Here is a 20,974-nt window from a genome sequence, read left to right as displayed (position 1 = left end):
CATCACTTTTAAATATAAATATCTGCATCAAATTGCATATTTTTGCTCAGTTTGAGCCTCTGAATAAAACTGGGGTGTTTTTCCTCTCCATATTCTCAGTATAATATCCTAATATATGAGCCATAAAAGCCTGACATTTCAAATGTGATGCTCAACAAAAAAGCATAGCCTATGCGAACTCCATTTTAAAAAATATTAGGTTTTTGTTATAATATAATGCAGTTGGCTATTGAATGACTTTACAGTTCTGTTCCCCGTGTATCTTTAGCCCGAAACACACTGCACGGTTGTCTGCTGTCCCAGACCAAAGATTGGCATCGTGAAACAATCTAGCGATTTCTGTGATCGTGGCTCCTAAATTAATCGGTGCTCTTATGTCATGCAGTACAGTGAGAGATGTTCACAGACGGCCGTTGTCACAGTTTTGCGACCAAAGATAGCCTGAGATCATCAGAGTCAGATATTTTAGCGTGATCATCGCACAGTGTGTTTGCTGCTACGACCCACGTTTACTGACCAATAAAAATGCGACATGAAATCAACGCGACATGGCGCTAAAACATAAAACAGCTTACCTCCTTCCTCTTTCGCCACTTTTTTTCGGCGTATAAAACTACAGCTGCTAAAGTGTGCTTCATGCTCTTTTTGTTTACCACTAGAGCATGCTGATGACGTTTTATTCTTCTATAGAAACGTGTCATATTGTACAAGTCAACAGGTGTCATCATCGTGTACATATGTGTGTGTATTATGTAGTATATATAAATACACACACATGCATGTATATATTTAAGAAAAATGTTGTTTATAGATTAAATATATTTATATATAAATTATATGACTATACATTTATCTATGTAAATATTTTCAAAACATATACTGTATGTGTGTGTATTTATATATACACACAATAAATATACACTGTAGGCTACACACACATATATTATGTAAACAAAAACTTTTATTTTGGATGCAATTAATCATTAAAAAAATAATAATATCTTGATATTATCTGGGATTTTATCGATAACGATTTCCAGACGATATTTTGCTGAGTGTGTTTATTGTGCTGGTATCTTAAGGACTGCTGTGGACAGCTGACTCCTAAAGTTTTTGATATTCTTCATATTCTGTGTGGTGATCAGTTCACATCAATAAGTTTAAACTGATTTTTACATTTTATGGGAATTTTTACCTTTATAAAGCCATTTTGTCTAAAAGTGTCCATTATCTTTTTAGTCAAATTCTTACATTTAATCAGTGAATTAGAATAATAAGACATTTGGGCTGTTACCAAGCAAATGAAATCAACACAGAAGCTGCATCTGAAGTGGCATTTAGATGTATTTACACACTGTTTAATGCAAGACATGAATGCATTTAACCTGCAATTACATATGCATAAATAATGTTTTGATATATTAAACATAAAACGTTGAATACTGATATTTGAAATGATTTAATACATGGAAAAAAATAAAAAAACAAATAGTCGAAATGTGAAATTAAAACCGCCAGCAGGTGGCAGCGTTAATAAGGGAGTCATTGCGATTGAACCAAATCATTTTAAACGGTTGATTCATTCAGGAATGATGAAAAACAGTGCTGTGGCTGTGTTTGGAATGGTTTTTGTTTGGTGAAATAGCACAAAAACAGGCAATATAGTGTCTAAAACTTAAGTCTCTTATTTAATTAACTTCTTGTTTATTGAACTGTTGTAAAAAATCAATATCGTATTTGTAATCATGATAATTTTTTGGAGAAAAACAGCACTCTTCATGTGAAATTTATTAACTATATGAAGTGGTATAAATATATACATTTTCTGCCCCCATGTCTTGAATTTGTGATCATTCTGAATGCATTTTAATAGACTGAATCATGCAGTGAAAGAACGCACTCTAAATGCGCACATGCATGCACTCTGTAGGGATGTTTTGAATGGTTTTTGCAAAATACTCGATAATGTCAAATCACACATCGTTCAAACAACAATTACGATAATATCGCAGACGATATATATCGCACACCCCTAATCATACTATGGTGGTTAATCAGTGAGTTACGTGGTTGTAGGGATGGGCGATATCTTATCGTTTGCGATATACCGGTAAATATTCTCCCCATGATAAGAATTAGTCTTCCCACGATATAACGATAAAGTCTAGTTGTTGACATGTTTCTGTGTGCAACAGTGCAGAGCTACATGGCGGAAGGCGGACATGAAATTGAGGAGGAGTTGTAATCGGTTATACAATCTGGAACTGGTTTGGTCAGGGCTATACTTTACAGTGCGACAAAAAATCGGTCTGAGTCTTGAATAAATGTACTACAGTAGCACATGTGCAGTTACAGTTTTGCATGTGTATGAGCCTGTTTAAGTTTTATTCAGCGATAACTGGATTCCTTTGTCCATATTAGGGATTTCCTGGAGCGTCGTCAGTGGTATTACTTCTGCGATGCATACGTGTAGTTTCTGCGCAAGGGCGCCTCCAGCTTCCAGTATGAATTAAACAGTTATTGCATTATGCATGTACTCAGTAATGCTCACAACACCCTATTTTGGGTAAAAAGAGGAAAGGTAATTCTTTTCTCTAAAGAAACAGGATTCCCTGAATTATCATCATTGATATCGTTATCGCAATAAATGCCAGAAATATTGTGATATATTTTTAAGCCCATATCGCCCAGTCCTACATTGGTTGCACGGGAAACGCACCCCAGTGTGTCTCGGGCTTTATGACTTGTGTTTGGCTTTGACAGCTGTCGCAGATGATGTGCCTTCATTACTAAAAGAATGCTCCTCCTCCTCGTCCAGCTGTAAGCTTCCGGAGGAAATGCGCATGCGTGCCAGAGGTGTGGAGCGCACCAGTCTGGTGATCCCGGGACAGTAGAAGGAACACACCACGTCCGGATCCGAGTCGCTGTGGCTCAGTTCTGACCTGCTGCCGTCCGTCGGTTGCTCCGAATGCAGCGGCAGGTACGTGGGCCGCGTGAGGTCTTGCCGTCGAGACAGGTGGGGATAGTGACCCAGCGGGCGAAACTCTGCCGGCTGACACAACAGCTTGACATCGGACTGGCTGTACGACCGACGAGGAAGTCCTGTTTGATAGCTGCAGTCATCACTGAAGTGGCCTAACTCTTCCTGATCTCGGTCTCCAAAGCTGCCCGCTACGTAAAATCCAGGCGGCGCTCCGAGCACCGGAGGCCAACCTATCCCAGCGTACTGTATAAGCGGGGCGTACGAGGCTCCAGAGAAGCTGGAGGAGCGCATGGCGTCGTCCAGAAGGCAGAATGAGGGAGTCTGATGCGCCGTGTGGCTGCAGCAGGGCAGCAGGACCGGAGCGCAGGAGCGATCCAGAGCGAGCGACGGACACACAGCCATCAGTGGATGTAGGTGCAGGCAGGCCTGAGGCTGGTTTGGGTAAAGCAGCACCAGCTGGCGTCTGTTCAAACGGCCGCGCTGTGGAGCACAGCAGCTGCACCGGGCTCTCCGGTTGTCCCTGTGCTCCCGCTGTGCACCGAGCCCTGCCTCCGCCTCAGAGCCGAAGGGCCGAAGGGAAGACGCCTGAGAATCCTCCGGCTCAGAGGAGACGAGAACCTCCACAGCCGACTGACTGCGCATGCTGCTTCCCGCGTGAGGAAAACCACACGACTGCTGCTCGTATGCCTGCGACACACACACACATTTGTTTCTGTGAATTGTGGGGACTTTCCATAGACTTCTATTACTTTTATACTGACCGAACAATATTTTCTATCCTTTAACCCTAAACCTACCCCTTACAGAAAACCTGTTTGCATTGTTACACTTTCAGATAAACATCATTTACTATTTTTAATCATTTATATCCAGTGTCAAAAATTTCAAGTTTTACTATCCTTGTGGGGACATTTGGTCAACGCAAACGACCTCTGTTCCATCAATTATAACAATGGACCTTTTTCACATTTCCGGGTTTTCCAACAGCGAAAGTCGTCATAGTTGGGCAGGGTTGCCAGGTTTTCACAACAAAACCCACCTAATTGCTACTCAAAACTACACTGTAAAAAAAAAAAGTTGAGCCAACTTAAAATTTTAAGGCAACAAACTTCAGCAGATTTTTTAGTTTTCTCAACATGTTGTTTTAAGTTTATACAACAAAAATGTGAGAATCTCCCACAAAAACAAGTTGAGCAAACTTGAGATTTTTAAGTTCGTTCAACTTTTTTTTTTTTTTACAGTGTAGCCCAAGCGCATTTCGAGGGGGTCCCCCAGTTAAAATCGCATTCCGGGGTGCAAAATACACATTTTGTGGCCGGGTTTCCCTGTTAAATGCGCACTCAAGGGGCTAAATATGAAGTTATTGGGGTCGCTTCAAACCGCGGACATCAAAAATAACCCGCGGCAACAGTGTTAAAGTAGCCCAATTCCGCGGGAAAACAGCAGACTTGGCAACACTGTAGTTGGGTTAACTTCGAGAGCAGTGAATGGGAGAGAACCACAAATATATTTTTTGCATTCCCATTTTCTCAAAAAGCAAACGAAAAACACCATGATAGTGTTTTCATGACTGTCAAGAGAGAGAACGATGTCAAATTTACCGTCCCTCCCATAGACGCTGCAATAGAAACACCCTCTCAATATTATGATGCTTTAAGGGTTAAAACAAATAATCATCAATTTCTTATTTTAATTCACCTCCTCAACAACTGTTTTTCTTTCTTTAAACCAGTGTTTCTACTGTTTGGAAAAAAAATTCAGAAGTGTGATTTCTATCTAGACTCGGGAAGTCATATAAATTAATAAAATGGTAAAACTCCATGGGCATCTTTATAATAATTATACTTTTCTAGTTATTCAAAGCATTGAAATATTTCATCAGGTGGAAATTGTGATTTAAAAAATTTTAAAAATCCAAGTTTAATGCTTTAGTGTGCAGCTATGTAACACACTGCAAAAATGGCTTTTTTTATTATTTTTGTCTTGTTTTCAAGTATAAATATCTGTACATTCTTGAATCAAGAGGCATTTTCTTGAGAAGCAAAATAACATTGTTTTCTGAAAAATTTAATACAAATTTTGTTGCTTAAAACAAGAAAAGTATCTGCCAATGTGGTAAGAATAATCATCTTAATTCAAAGACAAAACAAGTTTAAGAAAAACTTGTTTAAGCAGAAACTAACAATTTTTGGATACATTTTTTAGAAAACAAGACTTAATATTACTTAAGAATTAAGCCATTTTACTTCTCAAGTAAATGCATCTTGATTCAAGAATGATTAGATATTTGTACTGGAAAAGAAGTCAAAATACTAAGTATGAAAAAAAATATATATATATATATATATTTTTTTTTTTCAGTGCACATTCAAGATCAGTTAATTTCTGAAATGAAATAAAAAGGATGAATGAATATCTGAGTCTCTGGGCGCTCTCCAGCAACTATATCACTGATAACAATAGTAGTATCATTTATAATGAATAAGTGACTAATATAATAATATTTTAAAATAAAATACTAAGAATGCACTGTGCACTGTTGTAACATGCTATACATAATGCAACCAGTCTGAAAAACATTAATTTCTGAAAAGTAGATAATTTAGCATACTGAATGATCATCATTAAAAGCATATCATCCATGCTAAGCTATCATATAGTTAGCATGTCAGAAAGTATGTAACATTTTCCAGCTTCAAAATATTCTGGCTGTACCTGCTTGGAAACGTCCGTCAGTAAGTCAGGCGAGGATCTGCACTGTCGTGAATCACAGTAATCTCTACAGTACTTCCTGAAGGGAAAAGAACAACTCATTATTTTACATACAATCATCTTTCAGAGAAATATGAGCTGTTTTGAATGGTTTCTAGACATTTCTCACCTCTGGAAAGGTAAATTGTTCTTCTCAGATTTATTCGCAAAGTCCAAAAGCTGCTTTTGAGTTCTTCCACTGTTGATGGCAAATAATGGATGATTTTTAATTACATTTGCAGTCTTAAAATATATATATACTGATCAGTCTGATGGGAATCCATGGATAAAAGGACTTAAACTTGAAAAATGGTGTGTATTTAAGTCTTTCCGCGTAAAATACCTTCTGATGTTCATTCATGTTTATTTCATGCTATAACTAGTGAAGAGGAAGAGATGATCGGTTCACATGCCGCTTGAACACAGTAAAGAGCCGCAAAATGGTTTTTTTTGTTTGAATTTCTTTTAAAAAAAAGTTAGAGCTGAGACTTTGTTTAATACCTAAAGTAACCTGCTCTGTCTTGTCTGTCGGCGGGTTGTCAGTTTCTTCTTTGCTCCTGATGTATTTTTCACTGCGTGAGAACACGATGTGTATGTGTGAGAGCAGCATGACTTGTCGGTCATAGCAACAGTAACTAAGGGGGCGGGTCTTTGAGAAGGGTCAATTGTTTAAAAAGAATTACTTTTTTACCCAATGATGTGAAGAAAAATGAAAAAAACAATCAATATGTGTGTTGTATTTATCATGAAAATGGGACACACAAGCCTGGAGACATGGGGAAATTGTGATATTTTGTGGCATAAAATGCTCTAAAATGTGTCAAGCTATTTTTAATTTAATATGCTTAAATTCAAATGGTGTTATTTATGGTATTATTAATGACAAAGAGGGCGTTTACACGACACAAACTAAAAACAAAACTTTTTACGTGTTTTAGCATAACAATATTTACATGACAACAGTATTTTGGGGGAAGAATTGTGAAAACGGATTACAAAGTGCACGTTTTTGAAAAAAAAACAGTTATTGTTTTCATGTAAACTACAAAAACATGAATTTGTGAAAACAGTGACGTCATGCATTATGTGTTCAGTCTTATGTGTGCAAATGCGTAGTGTTTCCTTACAAAATGGCATAATACAGCGTTTTAGCCATTTTCGCAGTTCAATGTCAACTGTTTTGACAATGTTATTGTCTGCATGCAAAAGTTTTCAAAAATGCAAAGAGAAATTATTTTTCCAGTTTTTTACAGCGCTGTCATGTAAACATACTCATAGACAGCTTAAAAATTCATAATTGTTCATAGCTAGCGGTTGAAATGGGAACTGCAGTCCAAATTCAAAAATATTGGAGACAGTTGTTTCTCCCACCCCTCCTCCTCATCGGTGCTCACACAGGTTGCCAGATTGGAGACACGCAACAGATAAAAGCGCAATTAACAATGGAAGGCAAAGAGATGGATGCTGAGGCTTTTTTTAAGTTGGGTAGAATCTGTAATCTGCACCCACTTTGTGAATTTCATGATTGGAAAACGCTGTGTTTTCCACCAACTGGCAACCCAGAGTGTTGAAATACTGTTGGGTAAATTGGCAGTCGGTGGTCACAGACCAAAACAAAACCAGACTTTCCGACATCATGGAATGCACATTTCAAAGAACAATAAATGGCCATAGCATTGTTTTTCAGAGAAACTTACCATCTTTCCTAAATATCTGCAAACGTATGATATTTTTATGCTTCAGTGCAGCCAAAAAATAACATACAGCACCTTTAAGGCAGTAAGATCATGATCTTTACTGAGAACACAAAAGGCACAGAATACCAGCAATGACTCTTATGGACTGCTTGTATATTGTTGCGTACTCTTCTACACCAATTTTGACATTAATTTTCACGCTGTGTTTCTGAATTTTGCAGAACAACACTAAATGGCAATATTCTGTAGTGCAGTATTGTTTTAGACAGTATCTACCTGTATCTAAAGCAAGATCCTTTGCTGTAGAGGAGTGATTTTTGCTTGCCCTTCGGTTCCTCAGAAAGACGGAAGAAGGCATGGTATTCAACACACATCTTCCAGAAGGCCTTACAAACGTCTCGACTGGCCATGGCAAACTCTACGGTGTCCTTACGAGACGCCTGAACAAACACAATATTACTGTATGTAATATGTATATTACATAAACAAGGGATATTTTTCCATTTTCCATTACGAAATGCCATTTTTTGGAGGATGAACAAAAATAATTACCGCAATTGCTACATGAAGTTTTATCAAAAAGTGTTTTCTCTTGAAGCTGAGTTTTCGAATATTAGCCCAGCTGAACGTGTTTATTTTAGTATTTCCCTAAAATAAAAACAGGAAAGATAGCAGTTTGTTGAATGTTTATATTTGGCAGTGTTAAAACTGCTAATGCTCGACCGGGCTTTATTATAAATGATACAGTTCATACCTGAAAAACCAGCACTCCAGAGTGAGTGACGGCCAGATTGATTCTCATGTCTTCTCCATCGCTGGCGGCGTGAGGCCGGATGCCGTACATGTCCAGCTTACGGGCCACTTCAAGCAGCTGACCATCCGCTTGAGCTGGGGACTGACCTCTACAGCATGGAGAAAACACACATCCGGGCGGTTTACTGTTTCTCTCTGTTGTTTTCTTCAGTATCACATGATCCTTCATAAAGCATCAAAAACATTATATCTTATTGTCAGTGTTGAAATCTGTTTTTGCTGCTTAATATTTTAAAACTAGCTTAGGGACCAATTCTTACTATTAACTAGCTGCATATTATCATGCAAATTACTAGCATATTGACAGTTTATTACTACTTATAAAGCACATATATGACCCTGGACCACAAACCAGTCTTAAGTCGCTGGGGTATATTTGTAGCGATAGCCAAAAATACACTGTATGGGTCAAAATTATTGATTTTTCTTTTATGCCAAAAATCATTAGGGTATTAAGTAAAGATCATGTTCCATGAAGATATTTTGTCAATTTCTTACTGTAAATATATCAAAACTTCATTTATGATTAGTAATATGCATTGCTAAGAACTTCATTTGGACAACTTTAAAGGCCATTTTCTCAATATTTTGATATTTTTGCACCCTCAGATTCCAGATTTTCAAATAGTTGTATTTCAGACAAATATTGTCCGATCCTAACAAACCATACATCAATGGAAATATTATTTATTCAGAATTCAGATGATGTATAAATCTCAATTTCGAAAAATTGACACTTAAGACTAGTTTTGTGGTCCAGGGTCACATATTAATGCTTTATTCTTGTTTATTACTACTTATAAAGCACATATTAATGCCTTATTCTGCATGATCATATTTTAGATCCCTTAATCCACCCCATACCTAAACTATCAACTACCTTACTAACTATTAATAAGCAGCAAATTAGGAGTTAGCAAAATATTTTATGCATTACAGTGTACATCATGAATACCTTTACAATGCATTATGCATGTAGACTTCAAGTAAAGTCTCTTTGCAATGTGTGCATACGTGTCATTTGTAAATCGGTGAAGCATTATGACTGACTATTAATTGAACATTACCTGTGTCTCTTATGGAAACGCATGATCTTTTTGTGGAGGCACTCCTGGTTGGGAATGTACCTCTTGTTGTCTAAATGCTGCTTGTCCAGCTCTTCTACATAATCACCAATCTCTGCTGCAGAAACACACAGACATTACTTCAGTCGTGCTGTATAATCACTCACATCAAACACAAGCGACATGGAGAAGTCTACATACCCTGCAGAAGATATGAAACCAGCAGAGCAGCGCTGTTATCGTTACACGTCAGACTGCCGTTAGACAGATCCTGCTTGATCTGCAGCGCAAACAGATACCTGTAGGAGACGGAGTCCAGAGATGTTCACTGTGCCGTTCTGTGCTGTTGTATTGTTTGATGTAGTGTGTGATGGGCTGTGCTGCACCTGGTCAGTTCTTTCTGCAGTTCTCCGGGGTCTGGAGGGAAAAACTTCACTATGAAGCGGAAAGTCAGATCATTTCTTCCTGTTTTAAGAGGAGGAGAATATTGTTTTTGGTTGTTTATGAGTGTATTCCCAAGTACTCACCCTTAGGACATCCAAGATGTATGAGTTTGTTTCTTTGTTATCAGTTTTGGAGAAATGTAGCATTGCATCAGTGTCTCAGCAATGGATGCTCTGTAGTGAATGGGTGCCGTCAGAATGAGAGTCCAAACAGCTGATAAAAACATCACAGTAATCCACACCACTCCAGTCCATCAGTTAACATCTTGAGAAGACAAAAACTGCGTGTTTGTAAGAAACAAATCCATCATTAAGGTGTTTATACATTGTAGATGTGAATACACACTAAAATATGAGTCCATAATCCATAACACTTCCTCCAGTGAAAAAGTAAATCATCTGTTGTCTCTCACATCAAAATCCAGCCACATGTTTGTTTAGAGCTGTTTTGGCTTGTGGTGCTTGATCTCTGCAGATTTCACTCCTGATTCAGGTGAGACTATTTATTCACTGGAGGAAGCAATATTATGGATTATGGACTCATATTTTAGTTGGAAGAGATGATATAAAGTTAAAAACATCTTAATGATAGATTTTTTTCTTACAAACACACAGCTTTTGTCTTCTCAGATGTTAACTGATGGACTGGAGTGGTGTGGATTACTGTGATGTTTTTATCAGCTGTTTGGACTCTCATTCTGACGGCACCCATTCACTGCAGAGCATCCATTGCTGAGACACTGATGCAATGCTACATTTCTCCAAATCTATCTATCTATCTATCTATCTATCTATCTATCTATCTATCTATCTGTCTGTCTATCTATATCTATATCTATATCAATATATATGTATATCATGAGTATAATAACATATGATCAATTAATTAACATAAATATACAACTGGCAAAACATTATTGGAAACAACTATTACACTATACTTGGAGTATGATTTACCATTTAAATATTTACAGACTTACTTTTAATCTGTTTTGCAAGAGGCTTCAGCAGTTCCAACCAAACCTATGAAAAATGAACACAAATGACTTCAGCTCAAAGAAATATTAGCATCATCTATAATATCTTGTCTCATTAAGAAATACATATTTAACAAACATAACTTACATAACTGCCACAATGATGTCGAAATTCAAGCCCAAAGTATTCCCTTTCCACAAGTTTTAGGTGTCCACATACTGTGCTGAAGAAATCCTTTCCCAGCACTCTTTGCTATAAAAAAATCAAATGCTTTTATATTGAACGAAAAACATAGCAGTCACTGCTAAACTCAATAATACTGCTATTATAAACTCATCTGTGCTATCTGCTTTTAATTTTATAACATAGGATGTGGGATAGTGGCAAGGCCTTTTGGTCAGACACTCAAGCGTGCACAGAAAAATTGGGATGCTGACATACATTTTCTCTTGCAAACCCTTAAGCCAAACTGTCCTGGTAGACCACTCAACAGAAAGACAACACACATACACACACACACACACACACACACACTTGCATGACTTATTGTCCAACGTCCCACTCAAAAAATGCAATACATGCCCCTCAGCAAATATGGCATAAAATAAGAAGGAACAATGGAGTTATCCTGCATGCTTTTTGAAAATGTGAAGAAAATGACTTTAAAGCTATCTTTAAATCATTCTCATGTGGTGACGCAAACTTTTATAAAGCATAATTATCTCACCTCCATTTCAAAAACATGCTCGCTATCATCCAGAAAGATGACTCGAAGAGCAAACAAACTGTCTTTCTGCAGCTTTCGTGTGTTTTCAGATTTGAAGAGCTCAGGTTGCTTTCTTCTGCAGCTCATACTCATGTCGCCCTTATGAATCGACACCCTAAAAATCAGCACACAATTTCACATTCTACAGAGAACAATCAGTAAAACACATTTACAAGTTGGCTTTATTAACATCAAGACATAAACCTGATGATGCTTTCATTAATAAGTCAGTAACAAACATTTCATAAAGATTAGCTGCATGTATAATACTACATATGCATATATAATGTTAAAGTTATAACAATCATATTTCATTAAACATAAGTTTAATTATTAAAATATATTTTTTGCAATACATTTTATAGTGACATCTATGAATAAAATATCAGAGCTTTAAACCTGATGTTACTATTTAATAAATCAAGGTTTTAGTGTACAATGAAACAACAGACATGTTGTTTGGCACCTTTATATAGACATCAAACGATAAATTTAAAACTTGATGTGCAATCTTTTGACATGAAAGTCTAACTAAATGCATGCTCAGTCTTTAATATGCAAATATTTAAAAAAAGCAATATATGAGTACTTACGTTTTTCTGATGCCATGATATGATTTTATGCCTATGGTCCTCTCTCATATCAAATAAAGGATGTCAGCTGCAGCATCACTTCCTTCAACCAACACAGCTCCGCCTGAGCAGCTGTAGCACAAATAAAGCTTACAGCATAGAAACAGACCGCATCTTCTCGTCTCCTCCTTCAGTTTCATCCATTGTAGCAGGTTTTTACACCCAGTTATAAGTCGTGTAAGGCACACTGTGCCTTTCTTTGACAGAAAGAGTTTGAAAGTGGGACCATTAATGATTATTTTTATTTACTGTCTATTCTCTTTATTATTAGTGTTAGGCTATATTTCATTTTTATTACCTTAACTTACATGCATGCTTGAACGATTTGCGTGCTTTAATACTGCAGAGATAAAACAGCTAGCCCACTCACCAAACCATTTGAGGCGAAGTGTTTGCCTGATCGAATAGAATAGCCTCTAACTTACAAAACACCCAAACACAGATATAATGTGCAGTTTACCCTTGCAGTGTACAAAGATGATGGCTTAAGTCCATTCAGTGGAAAATAGAATTCATGCACAACTTCAAAATAGTATGCAGTAAGAGGCATTCAAAAAAAATAAAAATAAAAACAGTGTAGGGAATTAGTATAGTGAAAACATAAGCACAGTTTTATAATAAATAATTAAAATACTTATTTCATAATAGAAATATATATTCTGCACGATGTCTGATGATGACAGCTAATTCACGATTAACCAGACTCACTGTATTTCATGTCGTGCTTTAATAGGGTTACAAATTCTTTTATATTTATGCTATTGTGTCATTTTATTAAAATAAAACCGATAAAAAGATGGAGATTTTACACACAAAAGATAGACCTACATTGTTCTCATTTTACCAACATTTCTGTCATTATTCTTAAAAGTAATGTAAATTCTGTCTGTAACAGCTGTAGGTTTTTGGAGTGGCCCGGATGACTGTGAGACTCCAGGCCTGGCGAAAATTTTCTCCCAAACCGGCATTAAATAATTTGTGAATGTTTGTAAATATTAAATAATAAAACCACCTTAAAAACTTTTTACTACCTTTCTATTATGATTTTTTCATACTTTTCAACCTCCTTATAGGTGTCAAAATCACTGCACACCCAGACTTTTAAACTTCAACAATGAAAATACAGTTTAAAAATATGACTCATCTGGTTAATGTACCTAGTACTAGTAAAATAATTAAAATACATTATTGTATTTTATGTGAGACCACTATCAATATTACTTTTTATACAAAATATAGCTGTCGCACAGTATTGGTGTCATTTCCACCACAACACTGTAATGTCTCTTTAAAAAGTGTGTGTGAAAGATTGTTGAGGTGGTTTAGATGGAAATTAATTTTTTTTAAATATATGTGGTAGGCTACATTTAATGGTAATTTTAAAAGAAGTAAAAAGTAATCGAAAAAGTCATAATACTTTACCTAAAACGAGTAACCTAACTACAATTTTCATCATGCAATCTGTAATCAGAATAAAGATCAGGGTTGCCAGGTTTTCACATCAAAACCCTCTCAATTTTAAAGTACACATCCGTGTCAACAGTTTTAAAGTAGCTCAATTCCGCGGGAAAACAGCGGACTTGGCAACACTGTTAAAGATGTCAAATTTAGTCACTCCCTCAGCAGCAGCTGCCATAAAAAGCTATTCTCAGCAAAAATGTGTAAGATATTAATTATTGATAAACTGCGTGGTCACAGTCTGTTAAAATGGTTTTGTGAGGTGCATTTGTAGATGACGTCTTTTTTAATTTAAAAGTCCGATAAATCAATAAATGTAAATGCTTTTTTCTAACTTTAAACATCATCCAGACATTCCCAGAGGTTTATAAACGAGATTCTTAAATCTGTAATCTTTAATCTTGGTCTCTGAGGGGAATATACCTCACAGTGTTTGGTTTTCTGCTTTTTATCAATGTTAATTGTTATTTTACTCGCTTCTTTAATCTCTGTTCTGTGTCAAAACTATAATCAGAAAGAGCGTTATAGGAATAGGCTACTATGAATTCATGGTGACAGGAGGAGCTTTCAGTGCAAGCAAAGTTGAATTTAAGTGGATATAGGATAATTATTGAATGCTAAAACGCTTGTGGTTCTGTGTTGAAAAAACAGGTTTACTCCTAGCAATAGGCTATTTGGCCTCTATAGCTAAAGTTAGTATAGCCTATGACAAATCATGATGTCAGTCTTATGTCATGATTTGTCATGCCTTTTTTTGCTGTTTAGTATAAGTTCTTTCTCTGGTAGAAAAGCCAACAGTTTATCACGGCTCTTAGAAATTTTTAGCACACTGTACCTTTTCAGACTGACCGATGATATGGGGAAAAAATGTCCTCTTGTACAATACAGTGGATGTTGAATGGATGGCTAATAAAACGTATGTAATGATTAATCTAATTCCATTCATCTGTGTCACGCTACGGTGAAATGAAACGCACGAGGAAGATGATGAACAATGCAGTCTTTAATAATCCACAAGAGGGTATACAGGACGGACAGGCAGGATGCACACATAGGGACGTAGTAGACCGGACAGGGGAACACAGGACAGACCACAACTTAAATACATATGGCAAATGAAAATGAATTAAATGCATATGGTCAACTCAATCCGAGCAGCTGAGTCCTTAGCCATCTTCAAGAGTCAGCTAAAAACACATCTCTTCCATCTTTATTTGACCCTCTAACTCTAGCACTCTCTATTCTAATTCTATTATATATATATATATATATATATATATGCTTGTTATAGCACTTGCATATCATTGCTCGGTAACACTTTACAATACGGTGACACTAATATGCATTAATTCATGCTTAACAAATGCACAGATAATTATGAGTTAATGTGTAACTCATGAAGAACTAAACCATTTATTAACAATTACTGCATCAGCAACTAATGAACATTCGATATGATTCATAGAGTATGTAATCAATAAATTGTTATTAGTTAAATGTGTCATAAAGTATTAATTCCCTAATGACATATTATATTAACTAATAGTGTAAATTCATATGTTAATTACCACATTGGGTCAAAGCCATGCCTTTAAACTTCCAGTTGTCTGCTTTAATTAATCATCAGCTAATGATTTGCATGGGTATCATTATGTTATGACTTTACTTGATGAGGCACTCGACTAACTAAGTAATTCAAAATCTATAACCACAATGACATATTACTTAATAATTAGTTAATAGTCATGTGTCTCAACAAGTAAAGTCATAACATAATAATACACATGCAAATCATTAGCTGATGATTAATTATAGCAGACAACTGGAAGTTTAAAGGCATGGCTTTGACCCAATGTGGTAATTAACACATGAATTTACTTCATTAGTTAATAAAATAAGTTATTAGGTAATTAATACATTATGACACATATAAATGATAACAATTTATTGATTACTTAATCTTTGAATCATATCGAATGTTCATTAGTTGCTGATGCAGTAATCATTAATAAATGGTTTAGTTCATCATGAGTTATACATTAACTCATGATTATCTGTGCATTAGTTAATCATTATTTAATGGATATTTGTGCACCCGTATTGTAAAGTGTTACCCATTGCTCTTTTGTTGATTTTGATTGCTTCCATTGTCCTCATTTGTAAATCGCTTTGGATAAAAGCATCTGCTAAATGACTAAATGTAAATGTAAATGAAGATAATTAATGATTTGAGTTTGTCTGGTCTTATGTCTGCATGTCTTAAATGTTGCTGTGCTACACTGTGTTTGTATTTGCCCTTGTTGGATTAAAAACTTATGATATATAACCTTTCATCTTTGTTGGGCACTCTTTAACACACCGTAGCCGTGACACTCACAGACTTACTGTAGGTAGAATCTGAGTGAGAAGCGATTGTGAAGGAGTTATTTTAAAGTATTGGAATGTGTCTTTGAATATTTAAATTTTATCTGAATCGCTGCTTGTGCAAAACCTGGGTCAGGGTGATTTTACCAAGTAGGACACGTTTCTGGAACTTATTTGAACATTTATGGAGTATATTTTTAAATTTATCTTTACAATATGTTTAGTATTGTTGATGCATAACTCACTTAAGGCTTAGTGTTGCCATAATAATGTATATTTATGGTTTATTTGGTTCATTATTAGCTAAAATGTGGCTGTGCAGTGGCTTGCATGTGGACCACAGCCAAAATGCACCGTTCCATGCAGCATGTGGGCCGCGTGAGGAATGTGGGTAGACCAGAGTTACAATAACAATCAACTGTGGCCCACATTAGGGCCAGTTTAGCTTTATTTGGTTGGATTAAATGAGGTAATGCTAAGGTTTACTTGAGGCCCAAATCTGGCAAACAGGACCTGACTGCCCAAATGCCATTATTTCACATGCATATGTGGGCCGGAGCAAGGTGTTGAATCTGGGCCAGAATTAAAATAAATGTGGCCCAGATTTGGGCCAGTTCTGCTTTATTTGATTTATTTATGGCTGACATTGGGCCTTCCTTTGGCTTACTTGCGGCCCAAATCTGGCAAACAGGAGCGGACCGCCCAAGTGCCATCAGATCGCAATCTTTTAATGATTAAACGTGCATACATATGAGCCTTATAGCCTATTTATTTTTCTAGCCCTTGTCATATTTGTACCAGACCTCAAAAGTAACCCGGGCCCAGGCCGGGTAAGTACACAAGTCAGCAAAATATATAACACTGTTCTAGTGGATTTTGGATATTTTAATAAAAAAATCTTACATATTGTGCCTTTAAGGCATGAGAAAATTATTTTCACAAGAAAAAACATTTAAATATGTCATTTTGATGATCAAAGATGAGTTTTAAGGGACAACATTTTTGACCACGGGGGACTTTAAGTGACGTTGACGGACTGACAAAAGGGGGCGCTATTGCAATCTATTTTTGCTTAAAAGAAACCAATAGAGTGGGGCAGAGCCATAGAGAGAGAGTTGACTCCAATGGACCGTTTTTTACAGCAATGGCGGATCATGGAGCCGCTCAATAGTTCCCGGAATAGCGCTCAGACTATCAGCGCCCTAGAGATGCAGCAGAAGAGACCGCTGTGATGAACTTTTAAAAGGTAAGACATTTATAGAACAAAATTGCATATTATCAGCACAGCTAATCAAATTGCCTTGTGCATTAAAACAGATTATTATTAGATTATTCCTCACTTAATTAGTAGATTTACGGGATGTTATTCATTCTCTTCAGGCAGTTTCATTCGTTGTTGTGTAATTAAGGCTTTTAAATGTGATTTCTGCTGCTGGGAAGTTATTTAATAGATTTAGATTTATTGCAAAGGATGCTGATGGACCTGAGTGAGAATAAAAAGTTTAAAATAGACAAGTAGTTTTCATTTCAGAATCATGCTAGGCTAAATTTCCAAAAATGTATTATATACCACTACTATATTATAGATGTAATCACAATAAACCTGTACTGTATTACTGTATTTTTATACTTAAATGCCTTGGCTACTGTAGAAGCACTGTGTTGAAGGAGCAGATGCCACAGGACTGAAATGTGATGGAGCATCACTTAACCAACAGATATTTCATGGACGAGAAGATGACTGTGCAGGCCATAATTTGTCCAGCTAAGGAAGGACCTGTCCTTTTCCATTATAATACATCACCATGTCAGTACAATACATATTTAACTCAGTGTAATTACCAATAAGTAAATGCTATTTCTGTATTATTACCTAGAAGAGGCTGGGGACTGCAATATGGAGGAGAGTGACCATCCCCCAGAGATGGAGATGAAAATGAATAAAACGAGTACACATACAGTAAGCGTGACAGTATTATTTTATTGTTAATATTTTATTGTAAACACAGACAAGCAATGCATTTGAAATTAAAATCTGACTTGTGTGTCATACTGAGTTGGTGAAAAAGGGACCCTGTGTTTATATTTCAGAACTAGCCTGGGAGTACCATTCTATGAAGAAAAAGTAAAAGAACAGAAGATGACTACATTTGCACAGGGGAGAATTGCTTTACAATTAAGCAATGCATTTGAATAGTTTACTGAATAGTTTTTTTTTTTGTCACAATGAGTTAATGAAACAGAAAACCTGTGCTTATATTTAAGAACTATATTAGCACCTATTTTCCTGTGCAACAATTTTTGTTGGCAATTGTCTGTTAAATATTTATTATATATATATATATAAAAAATAATAACTTAACTTTCCTGTGTTTTTCTCCTTCTCTATCTTGCTTTCAGAACAAGAACCACCTGAAGACTCCTGTAATGAGATATCACCCTCACAATGAGTCTCTTCATTGGGTTTGGCAAGTCTTTCCCTGTTTTTGTAAAAAAGTGCCAGTTCCCATATGATTACATCACATTTTGTTGGTGTAATCTATAGATTGCTCCTGCTGACTATATCCAGCCTCTTATGAAGACTTCAGATGACCAGCACCTGTGAAGAGATGATGCCAGGCCTTGAGAGGACTTCAGATGAAGCTGACTCTGACTCTGAATAAACCATTGCTTTAATTTGTTCATTGTTTCTGAACTCATGACATTACTTAACTGCATGATTTGTATAGCCTAATTTTAGTACATTTCTGCCATATGAACATTACTTTGACACAGTTACACCTGTTAACAGAACTCTTATTTGTAATGTAGAAACATTCATTTTCTGTAAAGCTGCTTTGAAAATGTTTGTAATAAAAAGTGCTATACAAATAAATGTGAATTGAACAAAACTTGATGCATCATTTTCTCTCCTCTCCACGTCAGTAGAGAAACCATACATTCATACTCCTTTCTGTGAGTGACTGAGCGCTCCCATGCAGCACAGCAAACTATAGTGGAGACTGTTCAAGGACCGCATGCTTTATAGTACGTAAATGAGTGCATAACAAAAGTTAACATACATAAAATATATGATTAAATGGGTAAAAGTGTTTTAAGTTATTTTAAATTAGAATATACTACAAATATATTGTTATATATTAATAACTGAGGGGTGCACAAGAATCAAAAACATTAAACGAGATTAATTTCCACTTAATCTTAAAATATCGTCACTTATTTGGAATGAATTTTCAAAGACAACAAACTTAACATTTACCATGAGATTAATAAAACGACAATGAACATTAATATGTGATTGCACTTGACTAACATGCAAGTTGTTAGAAAACACACACATACACACACACACATAATTATATTTATACAGAGAAGCTGAAGTTACTTAAAAGACCACGATGGCCTTTATATAGCAAACATGGACTTTTACCATGATAACGTCAGCCTAAAGTATGTTAACATGGCAGGTAAGGATAGCTGACCACATTAATCCTCAAATATTAGAGGATTTTATCTTTTTAAAACAACAGTGATACAACTACATGTGTATACTACGCATACATTTATATATTATTTATATAAATAATGTAAATAAATTACTTTATAGTCTACTAATAACCAAAAATCATCCTATAGGTTCTGCACTGAATTAGTTCACCTGTTTCGAGTCTTCGGGTTTTAAGTCGTTCGTTCATCATGTGACAGCCTCATAAGCTAAACCTATTCAGTCTGAGGGAAAAATACTTAATAATAATAATAATAACCAACTCTTTAGTTTATTACCTTTGTTACCACATTCAGTGTTATGGAAAAGAACCATCATGACAGAAATTCACATTTATAAACTGTAATTAAAAAGCTACAATTTGAGACCAGAAACGCATCACGTAACTGTAAGAGTAAATAATAATAATAATAATAACTATGCACCCATTTGTAAGGAAGCTTGTAAATTAACTAATTTATCTGTTCAATGCTGTCACGTCACGTGACAAAAGAACGAACGACTCGAAAGACTCGGGAGACGAACTAATCAATTCTCTTTCCGGCTCTGACTGCATAGGTTTAGCTTATGAGGCTGTCACGTGATGAACGAACGACTCAAACCCGAAGACTTGTCAGATAAGAGGTGAGGTGAGCTAATAATAGACAGACCCAGGTAAACAATGGGACAGACCCAGGTTTTTTGATGGGATTTTGGTTAAGGCGAGACACTGCAGGTGAATAGGGTAAATTTTTTTACTAATAGTTATCACCTTACTTACCTAGTTGATTGATTATATTGATAATTGTAAACATTTTTTGTATTACAAGTTTTCTAAAATGTTAGGTTTAAATATGCAAATGAGGCATTATTTAATGAAATATGCACTAATTTGCATACATTTCTAGTACAAAAATCTAAACACTGGATGAAGTCAGTTTCAAAATTCTTGTTTAATTTTTTTGACATATTACAGTCAAAAGTTTTTACAGAGGGAATTTTGGGTATCTCATTTTGTCACTCCATAATTCAGAAAATACTTAGAACAGACAGAAAACACTATATTTTGACAATTTTGGAGGGATTAAAATGTTGTATATAATCAAGCAAATTATATATGAACAAATCCCTCTGTAAAAACCTTCAGGATATAGACATGAATAAAAATGTAAAGTTTGGTGTGTGTAAGTGCTACTGAAGTGGAGATTTATGGCTCAGTGTAGGAGAAAAAACTCATTTTGAGAAAACGGCCTTTAAAAATATTTATTGTAATTGAAATCTATTGACACAAATAGATAAAGTGCTATAAAAGAAACACTTAACAGTGTCTTTTGGATGTTTTCGTTCTCCTAGTCTGAAAAAACACTTCATGAAAAACCAAAAAGCCCAAAATCTCAAAATTGACAGGTGCATGAAAAAACAGTGTTTTTGCCTGTAGTGTCTCCCCTTAAATCCCTTAAATAAGGTCCGTGGTTCACACGGGCTCAAGATACTTTCACGTTTTATTCTACGACATAAAACACACAAGTTACACCCCCCTC

The 20,974-nt window shown here is 35.8% G+C and overlaps 1 protein-coding gene across 1 annotated transcript; it reads right to left on the bottom strand.

Moving 5' to 3' along the window:
* Positions 1 to 2,737: 2,737 nt before the first annotated feature.
* Positions 2,738 to 12,105, bottom strand: frmd7 (FERM domain containing 7). Its single transcript, XM_058758588.1, has 13 exons — positions 12,089 to 12,105; positions 11,457 to 11,610; positions 10,877 to 10,981; positions 10,732 to 10,774; positions 9,695 to 9,773; positions 9,510 to 9,607; positions 9,312 to 9,426; positions 8,186 to 8,333; positions 7,984 to 8,079; positions 7,708 to 7,871; positions 5,865 to 5,933; positions 5,699 to 5,774; positions 2,738 to 3,670 (listed from the first exon to the last, which is right to left on the bottom strand). The coding sequence occupies exons 2-13, from the start codon at positions 11,586 to 11,588 to the stop codon at positions 2,738 to 2,740; spliced, it is 2,058 nt and encodes a 685-aa protein (XP_058614571.1). The 5' UTR covers positions 11,589 to 11,610; positions 12,089 to 12,105.
* Positions 12,106 to 20,974: the final 8,869 nt, after the last annotated feature.

Source organism: Onychostoma macrolepis, chromosome 21 (genome assembly GCF_012432095.1).
Source record: "Onychostoma macrolepis isolate SWU-2019 chromosome 21, ASM1243209v1, whole genome shotgun sequence".
Lineage (NCBI taxonomy): Eukaryota > Metazoa > Chordata > Actinopteri > Cypriniformes > Cyprinidae > Onychostoma > Onychostoma macrolepis.
Note: the sequence above shows the minus strand (reverse complement) of the source record. Positions and strands in the feature narration are given on the sequence as shown.

Bases quoted from the DNA above. Each gene is read 5' to 3' on its own strand.
- frmd7 (XM_058758588.1), bottom strand. From the start codon at position 11,588: ATGAGTATGAGCTGCAGAAGAAAGCAACCTGAGCTCTTCAAATCTGAA. The intron at 7,872-7,983 runs GTAATTATTTTT...GTGTTTGTTCAG, and splicing joins AACTTCATGTAGCAATTGCG to GCGTCTCGTAAGGACACCGT. The intron at 5,775-5,864 runs GTGAGAAATGTC...TTTTCCCTTCAG, and splicing joins AACAATTTACCTTTCCAGAG to GAAGTACTGTAGAGATTACT.